The sequence below is a fragment of the Panulirus ornatus genome, chromosome 19 (assembly GCF_036320965.1).
Source record: "Panulirus ornatus isolate Po-2019 chromosome 19, ASM3632096v1, whole genome shotgun sequence".
Classification (NCBI taxonomy): Eukaryota; Metazoa; Arthropoda; class Malacostraca; order Decapoda; family Palinuridae; genus Panulirus; species Panulirus ornatus.
Genome location: NC_092242.1, coordinates 227123 through 243705, shown reverse-complemented (window position 1 = coordinate 243705; position 16583 = coordinate 227123). Strand labels below are relative to the sequence as shown.

Below are 16583 nucleotides of genomic sequence, written 5' to 3'. Positions count from 1 at the left end.
ACTGAGAACCAATCACTTTCCTCTCTTCCTACACGTACACATGCCTTACATCCTCGATGTAGGTAAGAATTAAGTTGATTGCAAAAGATGGGCAATTATAAGTGCTCATACAACTAGCTGTAGGGAGGAGGACGATGAAAGGCAAGTGTTTTAGGTGCAGCTGAGTGTGTGTGTGTGTGTCTGTAATTTTGACGCAAGAGATTGAGTAGTAGTGATAGGTGTTGTAAGGTATGATTGGGGGGCCTGGGGTATTCAGTGAGGTGAATAGAAATGGTAAACAACAGCTTGTGGAGTCATTTGCTGAAAAAGGACTGGTGATTGGAAATACCTGATTTAAAAAGAGGGACATGTGTAAGTATACACAGCTGAGTAGGAGAGATGGTAAGAGGGCAGTATTGGATTATGTACTAATTAATGTGTGTATAAAAGAGACACTGTTGGATGTGATTGTGTTGAAAAAGGTAACCGGTGGGATGTTTGATCATTACTTGATGGAGGCAAGAGTGAAGATTTGAAGGGGTTTTTGAAAAAGAGGAAACAATATAAATGAAAAGAGGATGGTGAAAGTAAGCGAGCTTTTTAGAGACTAGTATGAAGAAATACCTGGTGATATTAGGTGTAAAATGGCAGATGTTGAGAGTACTCGAAACATGAGAAGTGGGTGAGGAACGGAAGATATTTAGGGAAGCAGTGCTGACGTGTGCTAGAAGTGGGTGGCATGTGGAAGGTGGGAGGGTTGCAGATGAGAAGGGTTAGTAATTGATGGGATGATAAAGTAAAGTAGTTTTGGGGAGGAGTGCAAGTGATTGGGAGATGTACAAGAGAGAGCACCATGAGGTCAAGGCGAATGTTAAGATGCCTGAGGATTGGCAGACTGTCTATAGTACCATTTTATGATGGCAAGGAAGATAAAGGTGAGAGTTCAGAGTACAGGGGTATAAGTCTGATGAGTGTCCTTGGTAATTTGTATGGGAGAGTAGTGATTGAGAGGGTAAAGACATGTACAGGGCATCAGATTAGGGAGGAGAAATATGGTTTCATGAGTGGTACATGATGTATGGATCAGGTGTTTGCTTTAAAGATTGTGTGTGAGAAATACAGAAACAAGGATTTGTCTGTGGCATATATGGATATGGAGAAAGCATATGATAGGGTTGATAGAGATTTGTTGTTAAGGTCAGTTGATTATAGTTGTGGGAGGAAAGCTACTGGAAGCAATGAGTTTTTATCAAGACTGTAAGGCATGTGTTTGAGGGCAAAGGCATGTACAGAGCATCATGATAAGGGAACAGTGTGGTTTCAGGAGTGGTAGAGGGTGTATGGATCAGGTGTTTGCTTTAAAGATTGTGTATGAGAAATACATAGAGAAACAAGGATTTGTATGTGGTGTATATGGATGTGGAGAAAGCATATGATAGTGTTAATAGAGATTTATTATTGAATGTCTTTTGAATATAGATGTGGGAGGAAAGCTACTAGAAGCAATGAGAAGTTTTTATCAAGACTGTAAGGCTTGTGTGCAAGTAGGTAGAGAGGAGAATGAGTGGTTTCAGGTGAAGTTGGGTCTGTGTCATGGTTTTGTTATGTTGTCATGGCTGTTTTGTTTGTTTATTGATGGAGTGGTTAGGAAGGCAAATGCAATTATCTTGGAGAGAGGGGTAAGTTTGCAGTCTGTAGGGGTTGAGAAGGCCTGGGAGTGAGTGAGTTGTTTGCAGATATGAGTGAGAAAATGCAAAAGTTGGTGTCTAAGTATGGGAGAAAGTGTGACAGGAGGGAACTGAGAGTAATTCTGAAAAAAAGCAAGGCTATTAGGTTTAGCAGTGCAGAGGACAGATCAGTTGGGTGTGAATTTGAATGGAAAAAAGTTGGAGGAAGTGAAGGGTCTTCAATACTTGGGAATGGACACGGGAATAAATGGAACCATGAAAGTGGAAGTAAGTCATAGGTTGGTAAGGGGTTGAAGGTTCTAGGAGCATTAAGGAAAGTGTAGAAAGATAAGTCATTATCTGGATAGGCAAAAATGGTTATGGTTGAAGGTATAGTAGTCCAGGTGATGACGTATGGATATGAGGCATGGACTATAGATGAGAATATGTGAAGGATATTGGATGTATTGGAAATGAAATGTTCAGGGATGGTATGTGGTGTGAGGTGATTATATCAACTGAATTATGAAGGGTAAGAGAGGGATGTAGTAATAAGAGGTGTATGGTTTATAGAGCTGAGGAGGTTGTGCTAAAATGGTTTGGATATATGGAGAGATTGAGATGAGGTTGACAGAAAGTGGATGCATATGTAAGAGGTGGAGGGGACAGGGAGATGAAAGATTGGAGTTTGAAGGATTTTGAGTGTTCAGAGCTTGAACATGCAGGAAAGTAACAATTGTCCATGGGACAGAGTGAATTGGAGCATTGTAATGTATAGGGGATGACGTGCTTTCAAGGTAGTGAACCAGGGCATTTGAAGCAGCCAGGGGAAACCACTGAAAGGTCTGTTGGGCCTAGTTGTGGACAGGGAGTGGTGTGTTCGATGCATTATTCATGACAGCTAGAGAGTGGATATGTGCGAATGAGGCCTTTTTCACCTGTTCCTGGTACTAAGTTCATGCCACTGGAAACAGTTAATAGGTTTAAAAGAAAATATGTATAAAGTCACCTTTAGTACAAAATAAAGTATATATACAAGTGCATTTCACCGTCCTTAGTTCTGTGTCACTCCATCAAAAGTTAAGACAAGCTAACGAGTCTGTATATTGGGTCCCTGCTAAGCTATAGAGTGCGACACACATAGGTACCAAGGTCATAAATTGCATCAAAGTAGCCCTTCATGGAACACAGACATTTCCATTGATGGTTAGTACCACTGAGTACTGAACAGAAACCATTCCTGAGCTGAAATAGTAGAGCTCTGATGGTTAGTCAACTTACTGAACTGTACCTCCTCGCCGTCTTTCCTTATGCATAACTTGACTGAATGGTTACACTGGGTAGAATAAGATTGGGAAGTCACTCCATCAGCCACTGCTGCAATGGACTGACTAGAGAGGAAACTGTGATTTTGGGAACAGAGAGGAACAGAAAAACTAAAGAGGGAAGTTTGGAAAGCAAACAGCTGTACTACACCCTTTCAAACAATATGGAAATGTCAAGGGTCATGATGAAAGATTTACCAATATTGCTTATAGATATTAAACTGGAAAAGCCACACTGGTGATCAGAGAGAAGGGACTGGGATCCTAAGTGTTTAAGTGAGAGTAAGGGAGGGTTTCAAAGTCTGGAGATAGCTGAAGTGAAAGTGATGAGGTGGTAGTCGGAAGGTTTAGACTGGTCTCCTTTCTTAGGGATGTGCAGCATCAAAGCATACTTCCAAGAAGAGAGAAAATTTTGGAATTTGAGACATGAAATAGGCAGGATAGTACAGCTAACTTATAGGCACACTTTAGGATTTAAGTAGATATGCCATCAGGTCCATACACCTAGACCACTTGAAGCTGGGAAAGTAAATACTTTTGAGATACTGCATGAAAAATAATGAAGATTGCATTGGTTCAGTGGGAGAAGATGGAGGAGGATAACCTGATATGAAATCATCCAAAGAAGAATTAGAGGATGATGAGTTATAGAGTTAACTATAGATTTTTATGTTTGGAAGAGGAAAGTTTGAATTACTGAAGTTAGATACTTTTGGTTAAGGCCTAGAAATATTCATCAGTAGAAGTCAAATTAACACATTTTCTTTTTTTGAAGGTGTGCTTGACTCAACGAAAAATCACTGTAGTGATTCAGGGCAGAAATGAAGTGGGATCCAGGGGAAGGGAAGTTTCATTGAATGATACTCTGTGTCCCTGATACAGTTGGCATCAGAGTATAAGCAATCAAATAATGATTTAGGGGAGAAATATGTAGTAGAGTTGGGGACATAGAACTTCATTCCAGCCAAGATAGTGCTTGCTATTTGGTGAGCACAGCAGGAGACATTTTAGCCAAGGGAAGTCAGTAAAGAAGCTTCTTTGATGAATGCTGAGCCCTCACAAAGTGCCAGAGTTGGCACTTCAAGAGGGTATAGGGATTGGCATGCCTGATTGGAAGTGAAGGAGGTAAGATTGTAGTTGGAGGATTCTACAGGGATAGAAATAGTGTATGAATAGTGGTAGTGTTCAGAGGTTAAAAAAAGATTGTGTGTTGGAAGAGTGGCCATGAGAGTTGGGAACTCATGTTGAGCATTTGATTATTAATTTCAGATTGTTAAAAAGAGATGAAGAAAATGTCTTAACTCTGCTATTAAAGTCATGATAATGGAGGATTTTATCTTTTATCTAATTTAATTACAGCTTTACTAATATTGGCTAAGCTCAGCAACTACAGATGGTTTGCCTTTTCCTGCTTTCATTTAAATTCTAAGGTGTGCTTTTTTGGTATGCAGAGATTCCCTTTATCATGAGGGACTATAATTAGTCTCCACAAAAAAGATATGGCAATTAATGTTTAAGTTCAGGCTTTCAAGTATTAATTTTTTTTGGAACAAATTTAATTACTGGTAGTTGACTCTGCCTGCAAATGGTGACACAGTAAGAGTGATGCCCACTTTCAGTGAGTCTGTACCTTCATTAGATGGAAAAGAGTGCTGCATTGTTGAGGGGCTTCCAAGGGTATGCACCTTACCCCTTTCATGTGTGGAGCACAGCCTCAGACTTGCAGGAACACCTTGAAATACGTCCTAGAGATGCATTGAAATAATGATAATAATTTGCACAAAAAAATTGGATGCTTTATACTTTATGGTTACTTGTTTTATTATTAGTTTATTAAATGAGAATTCATAACTAGCTTTTTATGGAGAGATGTAGAATACAAGAATCATAAATGCAGCTGGAAATTTGGAGCATTTCTAGATGGTATGATACATCAGTGTTAATGTAACTGGTATAAGAATGATTGGGGAAGAAATAGAGACAGCATGTAAAAGGAACTTGAATGCAAGCAGAAGCAAAGTAGTTAGAAGAGCAAGTTGGAATGTGAAATATGGCTTGATGAATAAAAGATAGAGAAGTTAGAGGAGTGAAGAATATTAGGCTGATGAATGCAAAAATAATGGTGGAAGAGATTTTGAGAAATGAGAAGGGAAGATATGTTGTTAGAAATGAATGGAGAAACAAAAGATATGCTCATGTAATGCTGTTGAAATTTAGATCTGTGATTGTAGAATAGGGTTGAATAGGTAGTAGACTGCAGGTTTTATTTAGAAATTTTCTTTGCTAGATGTGGAAACATGAATTATTGTATTATGAGGGAAGTGGTCAGTTTAGCAAAGGATAAGCACTGATTAAGGTTCAAGAGAATCTTTGTGAAATGAATGGCTGAATGTATTTAAACTAAAGCAATGGAAAAGCATACTAAGGAATAGCAAAATTTAATTGGAAAATTCAAATGAAGAAATATGTTTCAAAGAGTTTGGTTGGTTGAATAATATGTATATGGGTACAAGGATTTATGTACATGATGGAAATTTTCTGTGAAATTCATATGTGAGTTAGATCTCAAGAATCATGGTGTTTTAAAGGGATATACTGTATAGTTGAACAAGAATGTATTTAGTGCAGGTAATAATTCTGTTTTTGCTTCCAGCCACTTGGATGATCTACCTCCTCTTAACACACGTGGCTATTATTGCCCCCAGTGTACAGCCAAATACTGTGACCTTCCAGCTGAGTGCCGTGTGTGTGGCCTCATGTTGGTAACAGCTCCACACCTTGCACGCTCATATAGGTAAGAAGGATAACTAACTTGTGCTTTATACCAATTGATGTGTAATATATGCGGTTATGCGGAACATCTTTTTTATTGTAAGACTTTTTAAATGTTAGGATTTATGTTTAGTTAGCTTGTCTTGTGAAGGTTAAAAATTTGTATGTGAAGTATTTTATTTACCCTCATTAGAGCCAGAACAGAATATCCCTCTATGGTCTGTTCCTTGAGCATTAAAGAAATTCTCTTATTATCTAGAGGATAATCAGGGTTAGAACCTTCCAACCCTCAGTATTTTGATGAAAGAAATGCTGACCCTCCTTACCCTTCTACAGCCACTCAGCTGTGGCAGCTTGTTTGTTTTGGGTTCACCCCAGTCAGAGTCTACCGCAGAGATGACATCATTGGATTACTTGATTCCAGCTGCTAGCAACTCAAAATTCTGTTGGATCATTTGCTGTTAGCACACCTGCTGCTTTATACCAGTTAATCTTTTTTCCATATCTTGGTTTAGTATTCTTTTTTCCTTCTTTTTTAATGATTATTGATTATGTATTTTGTTTAGAGTATGATGTACTGTATATAGGTACCTAGTTGTGCTGTCTGGTGAGGGAGTTCTAAACCCTTGGGGCACCCACCTCCAGAGTATTTTTTTATTGTTGTCATAAAACTTTAAATTTTGTGTGACCAACATCAATTTGCTTTTCAGTGGTTAAAGTACATAAGGTATGAGAGGGCCAGGGTAGTGAGTCAGATATTGTTTGCTGATGATACAGCACTGGTGGCAGATTCAAATAAGAAACTGCAGAAGTTGGTGACTGATGTAGGAAGAGTATATGAAAGGAGGAAGTTAAGAGTAAATGTGAATAAAAGCAAGGTTATTAGGTTTAGGAGGGTTGAGGGGTAGGTTATTTGGGGTGTGAGTTTGAATGTAGAAAAAGTGGAGGAAGTGAAGCGTTTTAGATACCTTGGAGTGGACATGGCAGCGATTGGAACTATGGAAGCAGAAATGTGTCATAGGTTGGGTAAGGGGGTGAAGGTTCTGGGAGTGCTGAAGAATATGGAGAGAATGACAGAATCAAGAGCAGTACAGTGTACTAGATAGACACAGACAGCTTTATATCATGATTGAAATATGTGAAAGACCTTGAAGTATTATTGCATAGTGACCCATCCAACAGCAAACTGAACAAGGTAACAGTTGTCTCTTCCAAAAAGATGGTAGGTTAGATCTTGTGGGCGAGAGGAAAAACTTGTGATGTTTTTCAAGGCACTTGTACTCTCAAATAGAATATTACTGTGTGCTAACATTAGCCTCCAAAGCAGTTGAAATAGCAGAATTAAGAAGTGTCTGAAGGAACTAAACTGCTGGGAGTGACCGGAAACAATGAGGGTGTACTCTCAGAACTGCAGCTGGGAGATGTATACCATCATTTACACTAGGAAAGTCCTTGTGGGCATGTTCCCCAACCTACACTAAAAAGTAATTTCCTATAAGCCTGACAGGTGTGGAACACTCTGTAGAATATTGCCAGTAAAATCATGCAATAAGTGTGGAAAGAAAATAATCTTGAACGTCCAGGGTCCAGGAATATTCATGAAATTACTGCACCCTCGTAATCACAATGGGAAGTACGTAGGAGAAATATAAGAAAGCAGTCTAACTATTAGCAAAGTGCACCAAACCATCTAGGCTGTGGTGATTGTATAGGCCTACAGGCTGCAGTTTCAATGGCTTGGTTGACAAATTACTCAACTCAGCAACTTGGGCTCAGCCTGAGATATGCACACAATATCACTGCACCAAATGATGTATGGTCCTCTTGGGTGGAAGTGGCCAGTTTCCTGAGTTTTGTGGAAGTTTAATAAAGATAGAAAGAAATCCTGAGGCATGGCCTCAGGAGTCACTTCTGTCTTATACAGACCAGGGAGGAACAGTTACAGTTTGAGGAGTGGTTGAGAATTTGTGAATCAGGTGTTTTAAGAATGTGAGAAACATTTAGAGAAGCATAAGAATTTGTGTGTTACATTTACAGATCTAGAGAAAGCATATGAGAGGGTTTATAGAGATGCTTTGTGGAAAGTATTATGAATATATGTGGGAGGAAAGCAACTAGAAGAAGGGAAGGGTTTTTATCAAGAAGGTGTGAGTGAGTAGATGGAGAGAATGGTGAGTGATTTCAGGTGAAGATGGGTCTGTGGTCTCCATGACTGTTTAATTTGTTTATGAAGTGGGTATTGAGAAACTATGGCAACAACCCCTCCCATCCTAACTGCTCTATAATTAACCACCAACTCCCAAATAAAATTTAAAAGCATACCCCTGCCTCATACTTCAGCAACCTCTCCTTGAAGATCTCCCTACCCTCAATAAATAGAACACTGACAAAACAAACATGCTTTGAAATAGCCCACCATGCACTAAACAACCAATCTCCCAACTCAGTCTTAAACTCTAAACTTCAGGACACAGTGTGTGCTATAAACATTGTTGATCTTTATATCTTTATCTCTGATGCTTGTTCTCTGCGGGAACTCTAGTTAAGGGGTGGCCACAGGAGAAAGAGTCTCCACTTATCCCTGTCCTTACATGCCTCCCTCACATTCACCATTCAATACATTCTTCTCCCATTTCTCTCCCTTTAGTACTCTTCCACACTGTTTCCCCATGTAATTGGTGGTCTTCCTCTCACACCAACCCTTTTAATCCTACTATCATACACTCACCAGGTAAGCTTCTTTTTACATTCCATTCTCTCTAAATGCCCAACCCACCTCAAAATATTACGTTTCACCCAGCCAATGTCTGCTGCCATATATTTTCAAAATGTAATACATGGCTAAGGTTCATTGTGGGTACAAGCATATGGGGCTCCCAGGGTGAAATCATCATACACCTGGTCACTGAGACTAGTGTTTCTAACAGTGTGAGCACTAGCATCCTGCCTCAGTGTGCCATTAAGGGAATTTCTTCTCTGGGCTTTGTACTTCTACCTGTGCTTAAGTTGGTTGGCTAACTTTCTAAGGAGAAGAAAGCCCAAATTCTCACCTGGAAGCAAGAAAATGTAAGTACACATGAGATGTCTAGGCTCACTACAATCAGGCAGTTGCGTCCTGCAACGTCTCATCAGTGCCTCACCTCATTCATGTGATCAAGACCCTTTGGGCCCTAAACATGGATTTAGAATACTTCATGTGCTTTGCCAGTTCCATGCACAGTCATCTGCAAATGTCAGTCAAGGGCAAGGGAGAGACAACAAGGTGAGTGGTGAGATGAAGTAATGTTGCTAGTGAAAAAGAAGAGGGAGACATTTGGGTGGTACTTACAGGGAAGGAGTACAAATGATTAGGGTATGTATTAGAGAAAGCAGCTGGTCAAGAGGAAGGTGTAGGATTTGAAAAAATGGGAAATGAGAGTTGGAGTGAACAGGTATCAGTAAAATTTAGGGAGAATAAGATGATGTTTTGGAAGGAAAGGGGCAAAAGTGGAAGTGGTAACAGGTGATGATGAAATGAGGAGGAAATGGGGTGGTGTTTTGAAGGACTTTTGAATATTTTTGATGATAGGATAGCAGATGTAGGGTGTTTGGATTGAGGTGGTATGTGAAGTGAGAGAGTCATGGAGAGTGGTTTGGTGGAAAGGGAATAGGTGGTGAAAGCTTTATATTGGATGAAATGTGGCAGGGTGGCTGGAGTGGATGTTATTACTGGTGAAGTTCATAAGAAAGAGGGAGTGACTGTGTTGTCGATTGATTGGTAAGGATATTCAGTATATGTATGGATCATGGTGAGGTGTCTGAGGATTGATGGAATGCATTTTATACAGGCAAGGGGGATAAAGGTGAGTGTTCAAACTGTAGAGGTAAAAGTTTGTCGAGTATACCTGGTAAAGTTGTATGCGAAGGTGTTGATTGAGAGGATGAAGGCATGTACAGAGCATCAGACTGGGGAGACGCTGTGTGGTTTCAGAAGTGGTAGAGGATGTGTAGATCAGGTGTTCGCTTTAAAGAATGGTTGAAAATGTTTAAGGAGACAGATGGATTTGTGTGTGGCATTTATGGATCTGACAAGGCATATAACAGGCTTGCAGAGATGCATTTTGGAAGGTCTTAAGAATATGTGGTGTGGGAGGAAAGCTGCTGAAAGCAGTGAGAAGCTTTTATCAAGGGTGTAAAGCTTGTGTGTGAGTAGGAAGAGAGGAGAGTGCATGGTTCCAAGTGAAGGTTGGTCTGTGGCAGGAATGTGTGATGTCACCATGGTTGTTCATTTTGTTAATGGATGGTATGGTGAGGGAGGTAAATGGGAATGTCTTGGAAAGAGGGGTAAGTATGCAGTCTGTGGGGGATGAAAGGGTCTGGGAAGTGAGTTATTTATTGTTTGCTGATGATAAACCACTGGTGGCAGATTCAAGTAAGAAACTGCAGAATTTGGTGACTGAGTTTGGAAGAGTGTGTGTGTGTGTGTGTGAAAGGAGAAAGTCAAGTGAATGCAAATAAAAGTAAAAGGTTATAATGTTCAGCAGGATTGAGGGAAATGGAACCATGGAAGCGGAAATAAGTCAAAGGGTGGGGGAGGGGGGAAAAGGTTCTGGGAACACTGAAGGATTTGTGGAAAGAGAGAATTTTGTCTGGGAGGGCAAAATGACTATGTTTGAAGGAATAGTAGTCCCAATGATATCATATGGATGCGAGGCATGGACTATAGATAAGGTTGCGTGGAGGAGGATGGATGTGTTGGAAATTAAATGTCCAAGGACACCATGTGGTTTGAGGTGGTTTGATGGAGTAAGAAAGATGTGTGGTAATAAAAAGAGTGTGGTTAAGAGAGAAGAATAGGGTGCTGAAATGGTTTGGACATATGGAGTGAATAATTAAGGAAAGGTTGACAGAGGATACATGTGTCAGAAGTGGAAGGAACAAGGGGAATAGAGAGATCAAATAGAAGATAGAAGGATGGCGAGAAAAAGATTTTGAGTGATTGGGACCTGAACATGCAGAAGTGTGAAAGGCATGCATGGAATAGAGTGAATGGGAACAATGTGGTAAACTTGGGTTGATGTGCTGTCAGTGGACTGAACCAGGACATTTGAAGCATATGAGGTAAACCATAGAGAGTTTTATGGGGCCTGATGTAAATAAGGAGCCAAGGTTTCAGTGCATTACACATGCGCTACCTTCGTAACACAGAAAATGGTGATCAAGTATGAAAGAATAGATATAGCAGTGTTGTTAATGGTGGAATTCCTTATATAGTTTCACTGGAAGATCTGTGAGTGTGGTTGAGCACTTGATTTTAAGGTGCTGAAGGTGTTTAGCCACCTGATATCCCTCTATTTTGTTTGGGGAAAATTGGGTAGATAAATATGCTAGGAGGTTGTTGATATCAAGTTTTGGTAATGGTTGGCAAATATTGTCATTGTGGTCGTTAATTTGATATAAGGCCTAGTCATTGCTAAGTCATGGTTGAAGTGTATTGAGGAAGCACAACTCAAGTGATGATGTTTGCATTTTCTGAAACAGTTGCTTAAATAGACTGGATCAGTTGATTGTGATTACTTATTTAAAATTCCACATTTGAAGAAGCAGTCAGGCAGTTTTAGTTTTGTTTAGAGTTTTAAATTTGAATGTCTCTGGGAGTCTGAAGAAAAGAATAAATAGTAATATATTACCTGGTCCTGCATATTCCTTTGTGTCATAAAACAAGACAGAGTGAAATGCATTGACATCTCTATTTTCCAGTAAAGGTTTGTGCAATATGAATTTATGAATGGGCCTCATTTGTAAAGTTAAATGGTTTATCTGGACATAGTTTTCATATATGTGTAATTCATAAAGGGTTAATACATATTGTTAAGCCCTTTCAGTCTTTCACACTAACCCGATTTTCAGAAAATGATAAAAACGAAATTTGACTAAAAATGAATTCAGCATAACTCAAAGACATAAAATTTTCCCTTGAAGTTTTCCTAGAAATTCAGTTGTTAGTGAGCCTGTTTCTACCATTTAACTGTCATCATAGGGCCCAAATAAAACTTCATAGTCATCATCATAATCCTCCTCTGTATTGCTATTTCCATCAAAATTGCATCTATGCTTTTCATGTCACCACGTTTATGTACACATATAGGACTGGTACTGAGTGTACGATGTACGTGTTTAGGACTGAAAAGGTTAATGTTTGATTCCAAGGTATGGAGACTACTGAAAAGAATTTGTCAATGTTTTCAGCTAACATAGAAAGCCACAAGCTATGTGATACAGGTGTGAAATATTTAGAGCATCAGATATGATTAAAATTTCATAGTTTGACTGTCCATATTTTCCATAAAAACTGTGCTAAAATGAATATTTTCTTGCAGGCATCTCTTCCCCCTGAAACACTTTGATGAGATACCAGTTGAGGAGAGTACAGCTGAGCTTTGTTATGGTTGCCAGAAACTTTTCACTACAGCTGCTGCTGATAAGAATGTAAGTCATGTATGGAAACTGTATAGAACGTTCTTTACCCCAGTGATGACACCATCCCTTTTTATGTCCTTCCTCTCCACATAGTGTACTCAAAACATTATTACATCACTGCAGCATTTGTTTTTCCATCTGCAGACACATTAGCACAACAACTGAAGAAGATTATGGGATATTCATTTACATAAATTTGCATATCAGGATATTTGTGTAAATTTGCCTATTATTTTTGCAAAGGCCATATGTATTAAAACTACATAGGGAAATCTTTAAATCTGGACCAGTTTTTATAGAAGCCAAAGGTTTCATGGTTTATAAGGCTAATCAACCAGTGTGACCACTCAAGGTATAACCATTGATTGGTTCAAACATAATTTTGTACCTGAAACTTGGGCACTAATTGCTATAAGGTGGAGCTTCCTGAGAATTATGAAATAATCCTGTTAGAAATTAAGCTCATTTTCCTGTGAAGCATTTGGATGCTAGCAAAATGTACCTTGGTATAGGTTACCTTTGGCAGATGTGCTGGATAAGTGATTCACTGAATTAGTTTACAGATTTTCTTGTTAACCAGGACAAGAAAGGGCATACAGGTGCCCAATGAATTCAAACTGATTTTGATAAGCAGTTAGGCAAAGATGATGTAAAGATGTGGAGAAACTGTGACAGTGATTCTTCTCCTTTTTTAAGTAAGTGATGAACATATAATTGACTGTTTTAAACTTTACGCCAGTAGATAGTGATAGGGTTAATGTCCTTAGGGGATTACCATTGATGAGGGAATAGAGCTGCTTCTCACTTTTTTTTTGCTTAGTGACCAGAGGAGCCTTACATCTTAAGATGTTATGCTTTTTTGCCAATCCAAGAAATATTGATTGGGAAGCAGCCCAAATATACGAAACAATTGAAGTTGCATGAAATGTTCCTTATGGACTCGTAAAACTGTATGTAGCTAAAAATGACAGCTCCAGACCTATCACAAGATTTGCTGCAGGAGACATAGTTTCTCGTATTAAACCCAATGTAAAGGAAGGGAAATTTGAGCAATTAAGTCATGGGATGATTAATGTACTGGGGATTCCCTGCAGAGGCTCAGCATTAAGGTACATGGAAGGTAAAGAAAATTTCAAAGGTATAGGAGTAGGGGAGAAAGAATTCTACCTCCGTATTCCCCCGCGTTTCATAGAAGGCGACTAAAAGGGGGTGTGAGTGTGTGTATGGTAGGGAAATTCTCTGTCTCTCTCTCTCCCCCCACCTTGTAATTCAATTTCCAATAGATGGAACAGAGTTAGGTGCCAAGCAAGGAGTGTTCATCCTCCTTGAAGGCTCAGGCTGGGGTGTTTAATAAAATGTGTGTGGATGTAGTTTTCCATGGAATATACTTGTTTCATTTAAGGCTTGGCCTCATTGAGGATTTTTGTCTGTGACTGGGGAGCATTTATTCATTTAAAATTACCTCAAGACCAGTTTTTATGTAAGTCCTGGTGTTACCCATTACCTTTATGAAAGCTGTTGCAGCCCAAGGCTGTGCTACCTCCAACAGCAGGGAAATGTAGAGTCCTCTGGAGTGAGGTGCTCTTTGATAAGACTGTACTCCCAATGATAAAATTTTTCCAAAGTTCACTTTTCTCGTACTGTGTACCCTCTTACAGGTGAACCTGTAACACTACCAAGGCATGAAAAAAATATAAATGCATGCTCACCAGAGTTACAGAAATGTCTCCTCCAAAAATTTTCTCTTCAGATATATTTGCAGCTTCTTGACATTAGTTATTGAAGTGTATCTCACCAAGGAAAGCACATGTAACACCATAAATTGGGAAGTGCAGTTGAGAAGTAAGCTGAAAAATTGGATAGCACTTTATCTCTTTTCCCAAAGCAGTTTCCTTATACAGTATATGACAGATAAATAAAATATTATTTCCAGCTGCTTTCAGAAGTCATCTTTTATATTGTTATATAAATGAAGCTATATGAATGAAAAAATGGAGAGACCAATAACTGTATAAGATTTTGAGGTGCACATATTTATATAATAATTACATAGTTTGTCAGGAAAATTGGAAGTAGATTTATTTTCATTTATTTCTCCAACTGTGGATTATGAAGTATTCTTTCTTTGACAGGTATATGTGTGTAGGACATGCAGACAAGTTTTTTGCTTCAATTGTGATATCTTCCTCCATGAAACAGTTCACTCCTGTCCAGGATGTGCATCAAATCCCACAATATCTCAGTATAACAACAGCTGAAATATATTGGGTTGCTCAGAATCTTTTCCTAACACAGGGATCAACATACCCTAATATGTAAGCCCTAGCATCAGAATTTGCTTGGTATGCCGAAAAGAATTAGTGGCGGTTTAGCTATCCCATGAGTGTGACTTTGAATGGAGAAAACTTGGAAAATGTGAGCGAATGGAACCATGGAAGCTGAGGTGAATCATGGAGTGGGTGAGGGAGCAAAGTTCTTGGTAACATTCAGGAATGTGGAAAGAGAGGTCACCATCTGGGAGGTGAAGGTAGGTATGTTTTAAGATGTAACTGACCCGATGGTGTTGTATGGATGTGAGGAATGGGCTATAGATCAGAGAGTATGGAAGAGGGTGAACGTATTAGAAATTAAATGTTTGAGGACTGTATGTGATGTAAGGAGGGTTTATGAAGTAAGAAATGATAGGGTAAGAGAGAGGTGTGGTTATGCAAAGAGGATGGTTGCAGATGAAGAGGGTGTGCTGAAATGGTTTGGACATTTGGAGAGAATTAGTGAGGAGAGGTTGACAATAAAGAGCATGGTTGAGAGAGCTGGTGAAGGTGTGCTGAAATAGTTTGGACATGTGGAGAGGATGTATAAGGAGAGGTTGACAAAGAGGGGACTGAGAACCATTGAAAATTATGTGTATTACGTACCTGGAAGAACCCGTGGTTGGCACAAGGCTTATGGGAAGTTAGGGATTAGGGGGAGTGACGATTAAGAGACACATCTTAAGGCACAATGTGCACTTCAAAATTAAAGATAATCATGTTGCACTTTGGAAACATGTTTGTTCTACAAAAATATCAAAATATGATGTTTGTTTATTTATTATATTTAATCCCAATTTCCCTCATCAGCAAGGTAGTGCCAGGAAAACAGACAAAAAATGCCACATTCGTTCACACTCAGTCTCTGGCTACCATGTGTAATGCACTGAAACCACAGGCCCCACAGACCTTTCCATGGTTCACCCCAGACGCTTCACATGCCCGGGTTCAGTCCATTGACAGCATGTCAACCCTGGTATACCATATCATTCCAATTCACTCAGTGCCTTGCATGCCTCTCACCCTCCTGTATGTTCAGGCCCTGATCACTCAAAATCTTTTTCACTCCATTCTTCCATGTCCAATTTGGTCTCCCATTTCTTGTTCCCTCTACCTCTGACACATATATCCTCTTTGTTTATCTTTCCTCACTCATTCTCTCCATATGTCCAAACCATTTCAACACACCCTCTTCTGATCTCTCAACCACACTTTTTTTTCCACACATCTATCTTACCTTTACATTACTTACTCAATCAAACCACCTCACACCACATCCTCAAACATTTAATTTCCGACACATCCACCCTCCTCCGTACAACCCTATCTATAGCCCATGCCTCGTAACCATATAACAATGTTGGAACTACTATTCCTTCAAACATACCCATTTTTACTCTCTTGAGATAGTGTTCTCTCCTTCTTCACTCCCAGAACTTTCACCCCCTCCCCCACCCTGTGACTTACTTCTGCTTCCATGGTTCCACCCGCTGCTAAGTCCACTCCCAGATATCTAAAACACTTCACTTCAATTTTTCTCTAAACTCACATCCCAATTAACTTGTCCCTCAACCCTACTGAACCTAATAACATTGCTCTTATTCACATTTACTCTCAACTTTCTCCTTTCTCAAATTTTTCCAAACTCAGTCACTAACCTCCAGTTTCTGACATGAATCAGCCACTGAAACAGTATCATAGGTGAACAACAGCCGACTCACATCCCTGGCCCTCTCAATCTGAACAAACTGCATACTCGCCCCTCACTCCAAATCTCTTGGTTTTACCTCCTTAACCACCCTGTCCATAAACAAATTAAACAACCATGGGGGCATCACACACCCCTGCTGCAAACTGACATTCACTGGGAAGCAGTCACTCTCCTCTCTTCTTACTCACACACATACCTTACATCCTTTTTAAAACTTTCACTTCTTCTCGCAACATACCTCTCACACCATTTATTTATATTTATTATACTTGGTCACTGTCTCCCATGTTAGCGAGGTAGCGCAAGGAAACAGACGAACGAATGGCCCAACCCACCCACATACACATGTATATACATACTT

General features: G+C 39.5%; 1 protein-coding gene across 1 annotated transcript in view; it reads left to right on the top strand.

Moving 5' to 3' along the window:
* Positions 1 to 16326, top strand: part of Ssl1 (general transcription factor IIH subunit 2 Ssl1) — an 81238-nt gene extending 64912 nt beyond the window's left edge. The window contains exons 6-8 of the mRNA XM_071673416.1: positions 5625 to 5765; positions 12103 to 12211; positions 14335 to 16326. Coding sequence (XP_071529517.1) covers positions 5625 to 5765; positions 12103 to 12211; positions 14335 to 14460 — 376 coding nt within the window. The 3' untranslated portion in view covers positions 14461 to 16326. The remainder of the gene's footprint in view (positions 1 to 5624; positions 5766 to 12102; positions 12212 to 14334) is intronic.
* The last annotated feature ends 257 nt before the right edge of the window (positions 16327 to 16583 follow it).